The sequence below is a fragment of the Pieris rapae genome, chromosome 11, assembly GCF_905147795.1.
Source record: "Pieris rapae chromosome 11, ilPieRapa1.1, whole genome shotgun sequence".
Classification (NCBI taxonomy): Eukaryota; Metazoa; Arthropoda; class Insecta; order Lepidoptera; family Pieridae; genus Pieris; species Pieris rapae.
Genome location: NC_059519.1, coordinates 1,301,860 through 1,317,907, shown reverse-complemented (window position 1 = coordinate 1,317,907; position 16,048 = coordinate 1,301,860). Strand labels below are relative to the sequence as shown.

Below are 16,048 nucleotides of genomic sequence, written 5' to 3'. Positions count from 1 at the left end.
ATGACAATTTGGGTTATCAATTATCATGCCTCAAAAGAGCCAATTGTTTTTTTTTTTTCTAATTTTGTAAAGATGTACAACCAAGGACTTTGTCTGTGTTACATACACAGTGTATCAGTCGGGTTTGAGTAAAATAATGTATACTGTTAATTTTACCCAATTTTCATGAACTAATAACTATAAGTAGATTTCAAGATTTGAATTCAAGCTAAACCAAATAATTAAAATTAGGTATAAATATACCATAAATGTAAATTTATTATACCAATATTAAATAATAATATTAATGTAAATTTATTATAATATTAACCAAATGGTTAATTAATAAAATTTACATTTACTAAATGTATAATTAATATTTTGATGATTAGGCAATCTTTATTCTCAAAGTAAAAGGTCCAAGGTCCATATTCTTTCATAAAGATTAAGATTCAAGGTCATTCTAATTCATATTTCAAGTCACAATCTCATCTTATGTTCTGAAAAATATCTCATAAATCATACAGAAAAAATCATTTGACAGTTTCTGAATCTAGAATTAATTAGACATTCTAGAATACTGTCTTGTTTTTCCACTTATCTATCTTTATAAGCAAAAGATATAATTTTTTGTTTATTCGACAAATGAACCATTAATGCATTAAGGCATTAATATTTTAACCAGTATGCACTCTATCGACAATGTGTTGAGGAATGCCTATGTTAAGTAGTTCCTGTTTTTTGAGTGTTGCAAGTTTTGGGTAACAACTATGGAGTGCTTCCCAACACATTTCACTTAACTTTGGTATACATAACCACATTTTATATAACTTATTCTTTCTACATGTTGCATTTTGTAATGACTCTATGCCGCCAAATATATACATACATCCATATGAAGTGACTGCAGATGAATGGAAGTACAGTGGATTAGGAAGAACACTTTTTTGCATTAAATGCCACTGGAGTTCAGGTAAATCTAACCGCCAAACATCATTAAACACTGATTCACTGTCACTCCCCCCAACAACAAAAACTTGAACACCACTCTCTGTATCAATTTGAACTGCACTATGACACTTTCTTGGCAATGGTGCAATGGTTTTCTCTAAACTCTCATCAGGTTTCGGTATTAAGCATGACCAAGTACTGTTATCTAAGTCAAACATAGGGATTTCCATGAGTTCAAAGGCCATTTCATTGGTGCCTCCGCCAATGATATAAAGTTTGTTATTAGCTTTTGCAATTTCATGTCTATACCTTCCTTGTGGTTCATAATCTTGGCCTGTGCCTATAAATGCAGGTTCCCAGATCTTAGTACGTAAATCTAATCTGTAATAGAAAAATCAAATCAAAAGAGGAATATGCATACATACCACTGTTTAGATTTCAATATTAATCGGGCAGGTTGCCTCGAAGATATTTAAAAATTCCACAAGGTTTAACATAGGCAATAAAAAAATCAATATACACATTTAACAAAGGGTTGTATTTTGGATGTTGCAAATAAGTCACAAAGCACAAAATATTTATTTTTCTTACCTGTGAATATCACAATTGTACTCATGACCATTTGTTCCTCCTATAGTATAAAAATAGTTATTGTGGCACAAGATAGACTGCCCATATTGCCCGGGTGGTCTAGCACCTGTTACTTCCAGTACTTCTAGAGAATTATTACAATATTTTGTATTCCATATTATGACATCATTACTGCATTTGTTACCAAAGTGAAAACCGGTACCACCATGTATCTAAAAAATAAGTTTTTCATAGCGTTAATTTTTATTCTTACACAATAAACCATTCATAAAATCTGAATCAGTCTCATTACTGTACTACTCTCTTTTAACTGCACTCTTTCTGTCAAGTTACATTTATGTTGTGATGAAAAGCAGATGTACATTTATGCAGACCTTTTTAATAAGGGAATCAGAATGAAACATTCAAGTGTTTAGTAAGAGAATATTTTGAAGAAAAAATTACAAACCATAAGATATCTGCCATTAATACACATAGCATTTGAAGCTAGTTCTTCAGGCATGTTTTCAGTTATATCATGTTCTTTCCATAGTCTTGTGGCTACATTAAAACTCCACAATTCCCTAAATAGTGGTTTTGTGGGTGACCATGTGGAACTGTTAAGCTGTATTTCTTTCAATAATAAAGAAGGGTTGTAACCTCCGAAACAGTAAACATTTCCATCGTCACAACTAATTCTATGTCCACTTCTCGGTCTAGGCCATTTACGTCCTTCGAATTTTACTTCAATAACTTTAAACGGTTCAAATAAAAAGTCTGTAACATTCGACGCCATGATTATTTTATAAATTCGATATTGATTTAATTGTTTGATTAATACAATTCGGTGGGCTACAATGTTATGCTTACTAAAATTTTGAAATATAGACTAAGTTTGATTTTAAAAGTTATTTTGATGTTTAACAACTAAATTCTGACATTGATTAATTGAGATTGTTATCTGTTTCGTTTAAAACAGGGAATAAATCGCTTGCCTCGGGAACAAAGTCGTAAAGCATGTATTACGACTGTTTTAATGTTTTCTCAATTTTGACTTGGTTGTTACAATAACTGTAAAAAACACGATTATGTACAACGTTAATAACACTCCTTTACCTAATTTTCCTTTTCCTAAAATATATTGCATAAGCTTTTAAGATAGTATTATATAGTAGATTTTAATTCTACTGATTAATCCTAGTGTTAATGCACCGTTATGCATATTTCTGTTTATCCAAGGTCATAATATTTCCGCGAAAAGAGGAGTAATAAATTACTGCTGTGCGGTAACATCCGTGATTATGTTTAAACAGTAAAACAATCGTAAAACGCTTTTACTCTTCAGTCTAATTAGATAAATAACTTTTATGTGCATTTAAGTATTATCAAGCGAAATCGCTCTTTTCTAGCGTTGTTATATTTTTTATATTAACGCCTTTTCCCGATGAGGTTTTCATAGACAACGTATCTCTTATTATTTTATAAGAATTATATTTGTGCACACCTTCCGCGCCTATTATCGAGGCTTGGCATTGGTTATAAATCGTATTACTTCTTTTCAACTTCTATCCTGTTTTATATAAGATTGTGTATAAATAAATCAATGATCTCCTCTCTGCGATCCTCACATACTTAAAGATCAGGCACAAATAAGAGAAGAGAAACATGATCAATCGACCCTGAATGAACTACGTTTATATACTGATTGCTCAAAAACAGGGCGCGCTCTGGTGCCGCCATTTTTTTTGATCACAACATAAACATACCTTAGGGCTTCGGCACCCAGCCCGATGCTGTTAAGTTCCCATCCTATCCCCGACCATCTATGTCTAGCTATCCTTAGCCTTGTGGGATCTAGAATTCATACGTGTGAAGTCGGAATATGCCGCGTCAATGATAAGATTCAAGCTCCGATTGGCTAGAAAGATGGAGATCAAGTTGCGTTAATTATCAGGGAGCCCATAAGCTTGAAGCGTTGAGAGCACTACACGACAGCTTTGGCAAGAAACCAGAAGGCTCAAGTTTTTGAAGGGAAGCAGCCCAATTTTTTGCCAAATCAGGCAATGTGCTCTTTGCCCAAACGATCTTATTTACGTGTAGCATGGTATAGTAATTTGTATGTAGGATGACTTTGCGGCACCGCACCGCACTTACACTTTCCAGTCGTAACTTTTTTATAATAACGAACCTACGAACTAGTCATCACTGGCTATTCTGTAGCACTACTAGCCTAAGATCTCACATGATGCATATTTGAACTTTATTTCAAATACTTGGGAGAACATCGTATCCAAAAAATAATTATTAGGCAATATTTGTGTAAATAAAATAAATATCACCTTTTTAAAGTACTTTTTATTTATATGATTCTACGACGACAAAATGTGTTTAATATATATTACGTCTTTCACACCATGATAAATACAATTTTATGATTATATAGTTTAACGGATAGTTTAACGATCCATTCTATCTTGTTTATTTTAGATTAAACAAAATTTCCCGAATTGGGATCACGAAAATTTAACCAAAAAATGTAACTTTGGACTGGCCAGGATAAAAAAACTTGTTAATATTTTAACAAATTAGGAACAAAATTATAAATATTTGAGCCATACGCTGAACAACTCAGGCGCATGTCAAATTTAAAATATATAAACTCTCTATAAATTTTATAAATTGTTCACATCCGCACCGGATGCCATAAATGTCTAACGAATCTAAATACAGATACAACTGAATGCAAAACTTAAAAGACTATGATAAACGTCAAAATCACTTATTTTGTAACGGTTAAAAATTGACATTTAAAGTCAATCATTTATCTTAGTTAATTAAGTTTAGCATATTGTGTTAGGATGTTTGTTAATGCTACCAAACTGCGAGACTGCATAAAGGGGCCGTTACAGTTATTACGTAAGCAGATACTGCAATTTTGAAAATGCATTTTATTTTCAAACATTTTTTATTGTTCCATATTAGGGCTACCTGAAAGAAATCGCTTGTTAGCGGTAAGGCCGCCCGTTGCCTAATGACTTATGTTACCTGCTTATTTTTGTGTATTTATATTCATAATTATGTGTATGGTATATGTATTATGATAACGAAGTGTAAATAAATATTTGACAATGTGTGGGTAATACGTTAAAAAAAAGTAAAATATGATTACTGTTCATAATCACTAACGCCCGAACCCAGTAATTAACGGATCATGACAGTCGATTGATCTCTTGTCTGCATCCCAATGACCAAACCCAGAGAAAAATGCAGTCTCTTCGCTCTTTAACTCAATCTCACTCAATCAATATAAACCAAATAATTTAAATAAAACCGTAAAAATATTAAAATATACATGTCTATGTTTAAAACATATCAAATGGCTTTTTAATTATTTTAAAAACGGGTGTAAGTTAAAATCTTAAGATAGGACATTGGCATAGATGAACTGTCATTTTCATACAAAAATAAGACCTACCATGGATAGCTTGTATCTACAGATGGATATTGCAATCCGCCGATTAGTTACTGGCAGACTTTTATCAATATTTGGATTAATGGATCAGATGGTCATAAATGGATTAAGATAAGTTACTAGGTTTGGGCGAAAATATGAAAATCAATGACCCTCTCTCCATATAGTGCTTACGTAATGCATGAACGGCCCCAAAGATACTTTTATAATAACCCTAAGGCTTATACAAATATCAACTTAAATCGTATATTATCTATGGAACTTGGTAGCACTAATTTATAAGTTTACGGGAACCGGTTCATACCGGTTGCAAATAACAATTTTTGTTTGGATTTTTTCTTTTTGGACGGGGCGTTTGAAGGACTCGCTTGCAGGGCAGCTTCAATTGCGTCGCTCAGTACTAGAGAGCGTGGGGCGTGACTTTCCTCATTTACTTCAATGGGAGGAGGTACATTAGTCTTCCGAACCCGCCATGTTCCACTCGTGCCTGCCATCTTAAAAGTAAAAGTAATTTTTTTATTTATGTTTGATTGCACAATCACTCAAGTGAAATCGGTTCACTATGCATTATCAATCTTTTTTTTTTAATTTAAAGTAAATTAAAGTCGTTCCTAGACATACAAGTTCAATTCTAGAAAATTATTTGCTTGATATTGCTTGTATTTCAACCAATTTTCCCCATTGAAATTAATTGAAATGCTATTAATCTGTTCCAGCACCAAAAACACCGCCTATTTATTTTTATATATTAAAAATATATAATAATATATTTTAATATAAACTTTATCAATTTTATTTTTAATATCTTTAGACTCATAGTTATCAAACTAAATGTGATAATGCTTTGTAAATGCACAAAAATCGCTACCCAACATAAAAAAACATGCTTCCAAAACGAGGGAAACAAGTAAACTGAGTAGACTTTGGAGAATATGTAAGTGCAGTGTGGGTGTTTATGGTGTGTATATTCCACATATCTCAAACATTGTTCTCAGAATATCACTTAAGATTACAGTGCACCAACTTCAAAAAACCCGTGTTACCTTTGCAAAAGATGGCCCGGCAGCACCACTGGTAGACGGTACAGGTTGTTCCACAGAAGGGCCAGGCTCAAGCAAATTATGCTCTGGTGGGCTTCCCAAGGGGGAAATAGGTGGTGGAAACAGGACATCAGAAGAGAAGTCAGGCTTAGGTGGACCCTCCATGGCGCGATGGTAAGCACGCTCACGACGTCTTTCTTCGCGTTCTTGACGAGCACGGTTGCGGGCACGTCGCTCTATTTCCACTGAAATTAACCAGAAATAATAATATAATAATATAAATTGTTTACAGTCTTCATTTATACAAAATTATAAAGTTTAATTATTTGTGTCTATGAATAGAATTAATTTTCTAATAAAAAATTAAAATATAGTAATGTTTATATACGGTCCAATATTCTGCTTTCAATCAGAATTATTTACCAGCAAAGTTTTCAAGTGCCTCTGGAGTGACGTAGGGTGGCTTCAAGTCTAGTTCCACTACATCAAAGGAGCAGTGAAGAGGCAAGTGGGCTGTGTATGGCATGTGTCTACGGGTCTGAAATAAAACAATTATTTATATGTACAATGTATACATAATAAATATAATAGAATATGTGACAAACGGGTTTATATTAGGCCTGGTTGGCTTTTCATAGGTACACTTAGTATTTCTAAAACTTATTTTAAAGATATATAGCCAACCATTATTTATATATAATAAGAAATTATGCTTATTAATATTTATATAAAATGACAGTTACCTGTTCACCTAACGAGACAGTATCTCGATGCAGCACTCGTGACCTTATAAGGGGCGGAGCTGCCACGAGGGCGCCCCAAGACGCTACCAGCATCCGCACATTCAAACTATTTAGAAACACTTGTTGACCATCCTCAGCTGAAAATTTATTTAAAAATATGTTACTTCTGTACAATCTAAAAAAGCATTTATATATCAAAGAACGATAATTGTATATGTTATGGTATATAATCGCATATTGGCCCGGTCTGTGAAAGATGCTTGCTGTGTCAAGCATCCTCACAAATCAACAATGGGCGGGAAGAGGCGGACGCAACCGCCGCATCGCGTGTTGGGAAGCGGATAAGGCTCTGCTGTTACCGCATCCCGCATAAGGCGATTGTTGGTGGCACCTTGGGGTTTTAGTGGGTATGCACAATGGCGAGTCCCACATAATCCTTCTGCACCAAGCAGTCGCGCCGCGGAAGGGTATGCGCAAAGCATTTCCCCAAGTAAAAAAAAAAAAAAAAAAAATATAATCGCATATATTTAATAATAATAACATGCATATATCGTAAAACCAAAGACACAGGTAACAAAATCCTTCATAATTTTTGTGTTAATAAATTACATATATAGATAAAAACCTTATACCTTGATAAAAATAGAAATATCTTGATTGATTCTCCCTGTCAACTTCGGTTATATAATTCGGATCTATTTCTGTGGGACTGTCCCTAACATCCAAGTCTTCCAAAGGATTGTCATTGAAGTCAAACCCAAATTTGGGATCAGGTTCTGGTGGCATCTCGGGAACTTCATCATTAATGTCTAGATCTGACAATTCATCTAAACAAGTGGCACCCTCATCTTCATCCAAATCGAACCAATCATATTTTTTCTCAGCTAAATCATGTTTCTCGATGACAACTTTATCATCTACCTCCTCAACAATTTTGGGTTTTACATGTTGCCGTTTTAGCTTGTCTTTTTTAATCTTAAGCATATTTAATGCTTGTTCCAAGTATACGAGTTCTGTTGTATCTATTTCTGCTTGAATTTGAGCTGTAATCTCTTCCTTATCTCTCTCTATTATGTCAAGAATCTGGAAATTATAGTTATTGAAGATTAGAATTTTTTGTGATAAACACTATTTAATTATTCAAAAGCTTGTTTTTAGGTTCTTTCTTTACTTATTTATAGGGATTTTTATCTTCTGGTTAAATAAAATATAAACAAATTAGAAGTGTTTAGTTAAAATGGTTATGATATATACTTTTTCCTTTTTTTAAATACATTTTAACCAAAGTACTGCACTAGTTTCTAACAAAGAATATATTAAGTTGTATTTTTTTCAAAACCACATCTTAAAATTAGAATAAAGTGTATTTATAGCTCTTTTATGAATAGTATACCTGTTGTTCATTAGCCGAAAATATTCTGGCATATGGTGAGGCTAGTTGTTCCTCCAACGGCAAGACAGCTGCATCTTTGATCTCTGTGATAACACCACGAGGTGGCGCTGCTTCAACTATTGAGGAACCACGTAAACGGCGGACGAGGCGCATTGTCACCTGTTTAGAAAATATAAATTAATACTATCAATATTACAGAAATCCTCTAACTCTTTAAAGCAAACATATACAGAATTTTGTTTTTTCTGAAAATAAACTGAGAAATCTCCTTCCAGTCTACTCTGAAGGTTAATGAGCATAGTTATTATTAATAAATCAATCCAAGGCCCAATGCATACCTCTTCTGTTGTATCCCACTGAACCAATCTGGTTGGTTTCATATTGGCCACATTGAGAGTCACAATACAGACAGGGCAGGGTGGTGGCTGCTTCTCATGAGTAGAGGAGTAATGTAAAATGCAAGCCCAGCAGTAAACATGGCCACAGATACCCACACGACCAGCCACTGGATGACCCAAGCATATGGGGCATTGCCATTCACCAACCATCCTTACCACCTATAACAGGTTAAATTATTGGTGAAATAATGAACTTTTTCATTTCTTAAAATGAATATTAATATAATTATTCTATTGAACAATGATATTAAGGACTAGACACTTATCTTGAGAAAATATATTTTAATAAAATTGAAGTACTTGATTTCAAAATTATATTGAATTAGAATTTTTCCTTTGTATATTAAGTTTTATCTTGCATTGTTAATATTTTGTGCACAAGTTAAAAACTTTATTTTTCTATTGTTGTATAGTTTGTAAAATACTTACAATTTCCTCAATTTGTTCCCATTTAATTGGTAGGTCAGGATTTAACAGATTTTCTTTATAATCTCCATCTTGTTTGACAACAAATTGACAACTATAATAATATTATGGAAATTATTTATAGCTAAATCACAATAATACTTTTTAAAGCCATAGTATCCTAATAAATTCAGTATGCAACTTATCACAAAGGTTCAATCCCAGGCTGTGCACCAATGGAGTTTTTAGTGTGCATATAATACTCTATATATAGTTTAGAGAAAAAACAGTGATAAAACCTAAAACACTGATTGTATGTATGTTCCTATTAGAAAAATAATTGTCACAAAACAGCGACCAAAAGGATCTGGGCCTTAAATGGCTGTAGCACCTCTGATTTCTCTTCTTTTATATGAACATGAAACAAGATGTTCTATAATAAAAAAAACTTTAACAAATAAAACTAATACCAGCCCTTGCTGATAGAAGTTTAAACTATTATATAATACTTTAAAATTAGAAGATTCCTATAAAAATTCTGATTATTTAACATGCACAAATATAATTTTCCATTGATAGTATAATATGTTAGAAAGTAATTACTCACTAGGTCCTTAAGAACAAATCATGTTCAAAATGATGGTAAACACGGTTTTGGGGCCTTCCAACCTGCTTTCGAGTTGGAGGCCCTCTCCGCTCATTACTACCTCGAGGGTAGTACATAAAGTTCAGCAAATGGTTCAAATTTTGCTTTTTGCTTCCTGGCATCAACAAAGAACCAATTTCAGGTTCTTCATCATTTTCTAGCCTGCAATATAGGATATAATAGATGTAATTAGCAAATCAAAGATGATAATTGTAGACTAGTGGGTTGAAATGCGGATTGTACAACACTAATAATTACATATTTATTTCTATTCATGTTATCTAAACATTTTTGTTAAAAAAGTTGATAGATAAATTTGACTAAATATCCTGAAAAATAAAAATATAATAGTATTTTTATTTTAATTTCAAAGTGATAACTTTACCTGGTGTTCTCCGCTCCACCCACAGTAAAATTATTGGCACCAAGAGAACGGGGCTTTTTGTCAACCTGGCCTCTTCCTCTCTGTACTGGTAAATTTTTACGGTAGTTTTCATTTTTTGGTACAGTACCCGATGTTTCACGTTTTTTATTATTCCTTGGCCAAGGTTTATGTGTCAATTCTAGAAATTTATCGTAAAAAAAATATTTTTGTAGGTAAAAATAGTTATAAATTATTACTATATATTATTAGTAGTTATAAATTATGTATTAATTGAGTAAGAACAAATTATTGCAGGTTAGTAATTAACTAGACAAGAAAGTTAGTTGTGTCATCACAGATGACCTTTACTTATTTACCTGTACTTTTTTTACAGTCGACGGCAGTTGCCCTCGACTGTGGTAAAGTAGATCGATTTATAGACTTTTTGTCCATTCTGGTTTCCTCCAACATCCACAAAAGAAAAGCGGGAAGCTCCGCGAGCAGACACAGCAATTACATTCAAAGCCGACATTTTAAAAGGCCATGTTTATAGCTTTACACAATGAGAAAATAACAAACTCTGAACTAAAAAACATAAGCTTTTGCAATATTAACACAGAATGACTGCGACACACTAATAAGGGAGTACAGGCTACTCCCTTTCGTCGATGTATCGACGAATACACGAAAAATCACAACTACTCAACTCGCCACAAATATGGCGACCAGCTTAGCAGCCGGCAGCCAGGCAGATAATACACTGCGCACTTCCTCTTAACGAAACCTTAATTGAGAAAAAAATACAATATATACGTTTGAGTTATCTTTATTAAAGAGTTAAACTTATTTTAAATTTAAAAAAATACTACGTAAATAGGATTAAAACCAGAATTAAAATAAATAAGGCTTTGCTTTGACTTTTTCTTTGATCTTGTCTATGTTTATAATTTGAAAAGTCATAGAAAAAAAAATATTTTTATTACATATTTAAAATAAATTATATTAATAATTGTATATTTACATATTTAGTATTTTTTTCTCAATAAATGTTAATAATGAGATAAAATTGAAAGTTATAAAATAATTTAAATTTAATGCCAACTAACATAAATTTGCAAAATTATATTAAATTAAATTAGTCTCACAGCCAAACCACAGACAAATAGACTTCGCGCCTTTTTTATTTAGTTACTAAAGTTGGAGGGAAAATAAAATCTAACAACGGGAAATAAAGAACTTAAGCTATCTTAGAAATTGCGCTTCAATTATAGATTCCTAAGAATAGAAAAACATCAGAAAACCATAAAAATCTTAAGTGAGAATACAAAATATTCGTATTATGACTTTTTTAACTAACGAAATGAATTGCGTGTGCAATAAATTATCTTCTTTACAGTATTTCAGCAGTGAAAAGTCTGAAGGTCCAGAAATGGATAAAGTAGATTTACCTACGGGCACACCCTCAGAGCCGGAAAATGCATCGCAACCAGAGGTAAATGTATTATGTATTTTCAATTATAATTCAAAGAAAGTAATATAAACACTGAAAATTGGTAAACTATTGCGAACCTACTAAGACCTGTAGACTAAAATAGGATGATGATTGTTACTAAACATACACTCATACAGTCTGGTTGGTCGTGGTGGATAGAATATGCCAGTTTGATTAATAAGGTCTCTAATTGATCGTAGATGAAGGTAGATTAACAGTACCTACATTATCATTATTTGTTTAAAGAGCCGTGGAATAATACACGCAAATTTAGATTAGATTATTACCCATTTGAATTTATAGAGGGGTCTGAAAAAATAATTAAATAAATATTACACTTCGAAAAACTTCTCTTCTAACTATCTAATTGCGCTAGTTATATAAACAAAATTAGTCAAGTTTATCTGACGCTGAACTAGGTGTGAACCTGTATTTCAGCATACAGCGCCTAACCCCTTAAATATATTGGACAAAAACTCTAGCATCAAGTACATGACTTATTGGCGAAACTTATAACTAAAAAACTATAAAACTTATGTTTTAATTTACAATCAATTTAACAAGTAATTCTATTATGGTGTGAAGTGTTCAAGTGTTCCCATTGTGAGTAAGGTGAGAGGGTTTGTAAAAAATGGCCAAAGAGTACCTAAGCGCGATTATGAATCATAATTTATGATGTATGCACACAAGAGCGGATATAAAATTCACAACAGTAGTCGCGTAGAATAATTTTAAAAATACGTCTTGTTCTATAGGAAATCAGTTTATATATTTTTCTTTCCAGGTTATATCATCATCCATACGCTCAATGGCTTCTCAGATGTGTGTTTTATTTGTCTCTATAACAATTAATAATATTTACAACACAACTTTTTTTCTACAATTTCACAAAAGAGAGTGCGACTTTACATAAATTACAATATAGTCAATAAATACAATAATTATGGCTAATAACTAACATTATGTTGTCTAAATATAGTACATAATGTTAATTAACAGTCTCAGTGTTCTATAATGTTGTGACACTACTACACACAGAAGTCACCTAGACCCTCGCTGTAATGACGTCATAGTGACGTACTAACTGCATAAAAAATTCAAGTAATCTTTCAATACTGGCGATAGGAGGTAGCTATTAATTATTTATAATATCAACGTTTATCAAAAAAGGGGTTAAATGTGGGTATATTTTTTTGGTTCTATATCCGTAGGTTAGTAAAAGAAATATAATTTAAGTTTAATAAATGACAATGTAGTATTTAATTTACTGATCGTCCTGTCGCATTCATGGCGAAAACTGGTGGGGTGTAGTGGGACGGTAAGAACATTCCACGTAGGTGCTATGTTGAATTGTGCGTTGTGTAAAATATTCTCTCCACTAGGAATATTACCTCAAAAATTTTAACTCTCTTTAGGCGTCTCAACAACATCTTACCAGTGCCGAATTAGCCACGTAGCAAGAGTAGCAAATACTACGGACCCCGCGAATTTAGGGGCCTCGCGCTCCTACGTATCTGTAATAAAAAATATGAATTCACATAGCAACGCCTATCTTGCACTTCCACTTAAAAATCAAAATTCTAAAGAATCTAATTAGTCACGTTTAATCCTAAAAATAAGTAGGTACTTTACAAACTTTTTACCGTAATGTTCAAAAGTTTAATTACAATCGATATATTTAGACTAGCATCTATACGACATCGACCTTTCAAATGGCCAGATTATTATTTATTTATAAGAATGTCTTAATCATCTCACTTTGAGCAAAATATATCATGATTTGCTTAAATAAGTCTAATTGAAAGTGTTACCATTTCTATATTTGCTATATTAAATCCAAAAATATTTATTTGCTTTATATAATACACTAAACTTGAGAAGAGCTCCTTGATAGAATTTGCTACAGACCCCACGCTGGCCTAATCCGGCACTGCATCTTACATCAATGAAAAAAAGTTAAAAACAATCACGTTAATGTTAAATTAAAAAAATCTAAATGTAATTTACTTTAGCCAAGAGCTTCTCAGTCAGCCCCCAGACGAATTGACCCAATTTGAGAGAATGTTATGGTTCCAAGAACGCCGAATTGAATCTAGCCTTTGGGTACAATGTGACTCCTGTAACAAATGGAGGCATATGCCTAATGTGTTCGAGCGACAACAATTGCCAGATAACTGGTATTGTAAATTACACCCAGGTTAGTGTTTAAATATTAGTTTTGTTTTTATTTTAGAACACAATATAAATGTTAAGAAATACTTTATAAAATAGGACTTCTCAATTCATTACGCTTCTTTAGACCTGGAATATCTCTGCAATATCCCTTTCAAACAACCCTCATCTAGAAACACGCGGGAGTTTTACCCCGTCGTTGTGGATATCTCCGGGTGCCGCTTTGCGCGACTTGGTTCGTAGTTTCTCATAAAAACAGCAGAGGAGTAGAAATTCTTGCCTGTCATCTTCAAATACAAATAACAAGCAATATCGGTTAATGTAAGCGGTGGTTGAATAATAATCCCCTGGATAGGCGTGCCTTCAGCGTTCAGTTCTGTATAAATCACAGACATATACACATGATATATATTATAAAATCTTGCGCACCTTAATTTTTTTTATCATTATTAAAGTATTATACCTAAATCATAAGATCCTATTCAACTGCGAATTTTATATTTATTTTGGATTTTAGACCGTGGGGTAGTAACGAGATTTTAAATTTCTATTATGTGCATTACGGTCAGTTTTTAGGACCAAGCCCGTTTAAATCATTATACATATAACCACAAAATTACCTCTATTATAAAGAACAAAACCGAACTGGAGATAAAGGTCCATATCCGAATTTTTTTGGCTATCAGAGTTAAAACGCACCTTTAAGGCAAAATAATACTAAAAGTATAGTTCAAATACAGATATATCTGATTGCTCAGTACCAGAAGAAGAAATTCCCTTACATGTAGAAGCTGATCTTTTACATAGTGAATATTCGGTGGGCTCAATAGTAATCGCTCGCTTTGGGGATTGGCCTTGGTGGCCCGCTATGGTGGATGACGATCCTGATACGGAACAGTTCTATTGGATTGATGGGCTCTGTGATATACCGGTAAGGCCATGAAATTCACTCCAGCGGGACCTGAGACATGGGTGCTATTCAAATCGTTTTATATACACAATTATTTCATTTATGTATTAAGGTATAACGACGAAAAAATATAGCACAAATATACATATATAATATATACCTATATATTTTTGTGCTATATTTTAATAGACCTATTTAGGTATGTGGCATTTGACACAAACCGAAATAGTTCCATTAACAGACAGATAGACATAACATTTATTACAAATAAAACACACACATATAACCACTCAAAATAACAATAATCAAAGAAAAAAAAATTAAAATGAGATATTAAAAACAATAAAAAGAAAAAAATAATAATAATAGGTTTTGAATAAATTTTACGGCCACTTCTTGCATGTAATCTGTGTATTTCGATGCATATTGGTTTTTTTGGTCCTTAACCTATACGTTATATTGCAGAGTCACTACAACGTAACATTTTTCGACGATACTACTACGAGAGCTTGGATTTCTGCAAAATATATTTTACCATTCGCTCCCAACAAGGCTAAAGTGCGGAATTGTAAAGAAAAACTTCTCAAAAGCCGATTAAATCGCTCTTTACAGCAAGCCGAAGAGTGTGAAGCTTTAGATTTCCCCATGCGACTAAAAAAATATTCTTTTATAAGTCGCTACAATGGACCCATTAAGGAACCGAGAAATTTTACTCAAGAAGAATTAGATCAATACAACGCAAAATTAAACACTTATTGATTAATATTAAATACCCTAGGGCCTAGTGCATATTATAACTTTAGACTAATACTATTTCTATGTTTTTTGGTAAAGGACCGACCATATGAGTATCCCATTTTAACTCAATATAATTTTATATGCTAAACATTTTTTAAAGTTGATTATAAGGTTGCATGTTTAATATATTTAATAGTTACAAAAACTATTCCATGGTTTTACTTAAGTAAATACATTGATTCAGTCACTATGTGAATGATTGGTGTATTTTGTGATTTAACTTTTGTTTTTCTAATAAATTTGATTAAGTAATAATTACGTGTTTTATTGTCTATTTACTTGTACGCACATAAAGTATACTGAGGCAGATAATGTTAGTAACGTTAAAGTACCGTCACGTAAGATTTTTCGTTGAGGCATGTTTGCGTATATGTACTAAAAGTATAATAAGACCTTCAAAAGACTTCAACGCTTCTACTACCATTTGTCTTTAACTCCTTCACCATAGCTAATTGGGCAATTTTGTTGTTAGACTAGTCGATAACACTTCACTTAGTTCAGAGAAAGATCAGCACCTCCCTTGCAACAAATAAATACGTTGATAAGTTGCGTAAAATTTACGCTATTTTTAAATTTCATTGAAAGCCATAATAATGCATAGCTGCATTATATTTTATGCAAAAAATGCAGTGCAGTTACCGCTCATGGTGCATTCATCACAATTCATTACATACATACATACATAATAATCTGCTATTAACGACAAAGGTACCGG

General features: G+C 32.6%; 3 protein-coding genes across 3 annotated transcripts; 1 reads left to right on the top strand and 2 right to left on the bottom strand.

The window, feature by feature from the left end:
- LOC110999458 (kelch domain-containing protein 10 homolog) lies at positions 1–2,393 on the bottom strand. Its single transcript, XM_022268517.2, has 3 exons — positions 1,970–2,393; positions 1,522–1,733; positions 1–1,311 (listed from the first exon to the last, which is right to left on the bottom strand). The coding sequence occupies exons 1-3, from the start codon at positions 2,294–2,296 to the stop codon at positions 657–659; spliced, it is 1,194 nt and encodes a 397-aa protein (XP_022124209.2). The 5' UTR covers positions 2,297–2,393; the 3' UTR covers positions 1–656.
- A 2,811-nt stretch (positions 2,394–5,204) lies between these two features.
- Positions 5,205–10,788, bottom strand: LOC110999445 (RING finger protein 10). The gene is made up of 11 exons (XM_022268500.2): positions 10,339–10,788; positions 9,983–10,160; positions 9,559–9,759; positions 8,976–9,066; positions 8,487–8,705; positions 8,149–8,307; positions 7,388–7,838; positions 6,756–6,892; positions 6,436–6,550; positions 6,016–6,257; positions 5,205–5,466 (listed from the first exon to the last, which is right to left on the bottom strand). Exons 1-11 carry the CDS (start codon positions 10,430–10,432, stop codon positions 5,257–5,259), a joined length of 2,097 nt encoding a protein of 698 aa, XP_022124192.2. The 5' UTR covers positions 10,433–10,788; the 3' UTR covers positions 5,205–5,256.
- A 333-nt stretch (positions 10,789–11,121) lies between these two features.
- Positions 11,122–15,523, top strand: LOC110999453 (zinc finger CW-type PWWP domain protein 1). Its single transcript, XM_022268510.2, has 6 exons — positions 11,122–11,276; positions 11,358–11,453; positions 12,238–12,275; positions 13,466–13,650; positions 14,366–14,556; positions 15,001–15,523. Exons 2-6 carry the CDS (start codon positions 11,391–11,393, stop codon positions 15,292–15,294), a joined length of 771 nt encoding a protein of 256 aa, XP_022124202.2. The 5' UTR covers positions 11,122–11,276; positions 11,358–11,390; the 3' UTR covers positions 15,295–15,523.
- Positions 15,524–16,048: the final 525 nt, after the last annotated feature.

Coding starts and splice junctions, on each gene's coding strand:
- LOC110999445 (XM_022268500.2), bottom strand. CDS start 10,432: ATGTTGGAGGAAACCAGAATGGACAAAAAGTCTATAAATCGATCTACT. Junction 9,067..9,558: donor GATTTGTTCTTAAGGACCTA/GTGAGTAATTAC, acceptor ATATTATTATAG/TTGTCAATTTGTTGTCAAAC. Junction 5,467..6,015: donor CCGGGCCATCTTTTGCAAAG/GTAACACGGGTT, acceptor TTTACTTTTAAG/ATGGCAGGCACGAGTGGAAC.
- LOC110999453 (XM_022268510.2), top strand. CDS start 11,391: ATGGATAAAGTAGATTTACCTACGGGCACACCCTCAGAGCCGGAAAAT. Junction 12,276..13,465: donor CGCTCAATGGCTTCTCAGAT/GTGTGTTTTATT, acceptor AATTTACTTTAG/CCAAGAGCTTCTCAGTCAGC. Junction 13,651..14,365: donor GTATTGTAAATTACACCCAG/GTTAGTGTTTAA, acceptor GTTCAAATACAG/ATATATCTGATTGCTCAGTA.
- LOC110999458 (XM_022268517.2), bottom strand. CDS start 2,296: ATGGCGTCGAATGTTACAGACTTTTTATTTGAACCGTTTAAAGTTATT. Junction 1,734..1,969: donor TTAATGGCAGATATCTTATG/GTTTGTAATTTT, acceptor CTTATTTTTTAG/ATACATGGTGGTACCGGTTT. Junction 1,312..1,521: donor TACAATTGTGATATTCACAG/GTAAGAAAAATA, acceptor TTTCTATTACAG/ATTAGATTTACGTACTAAGA.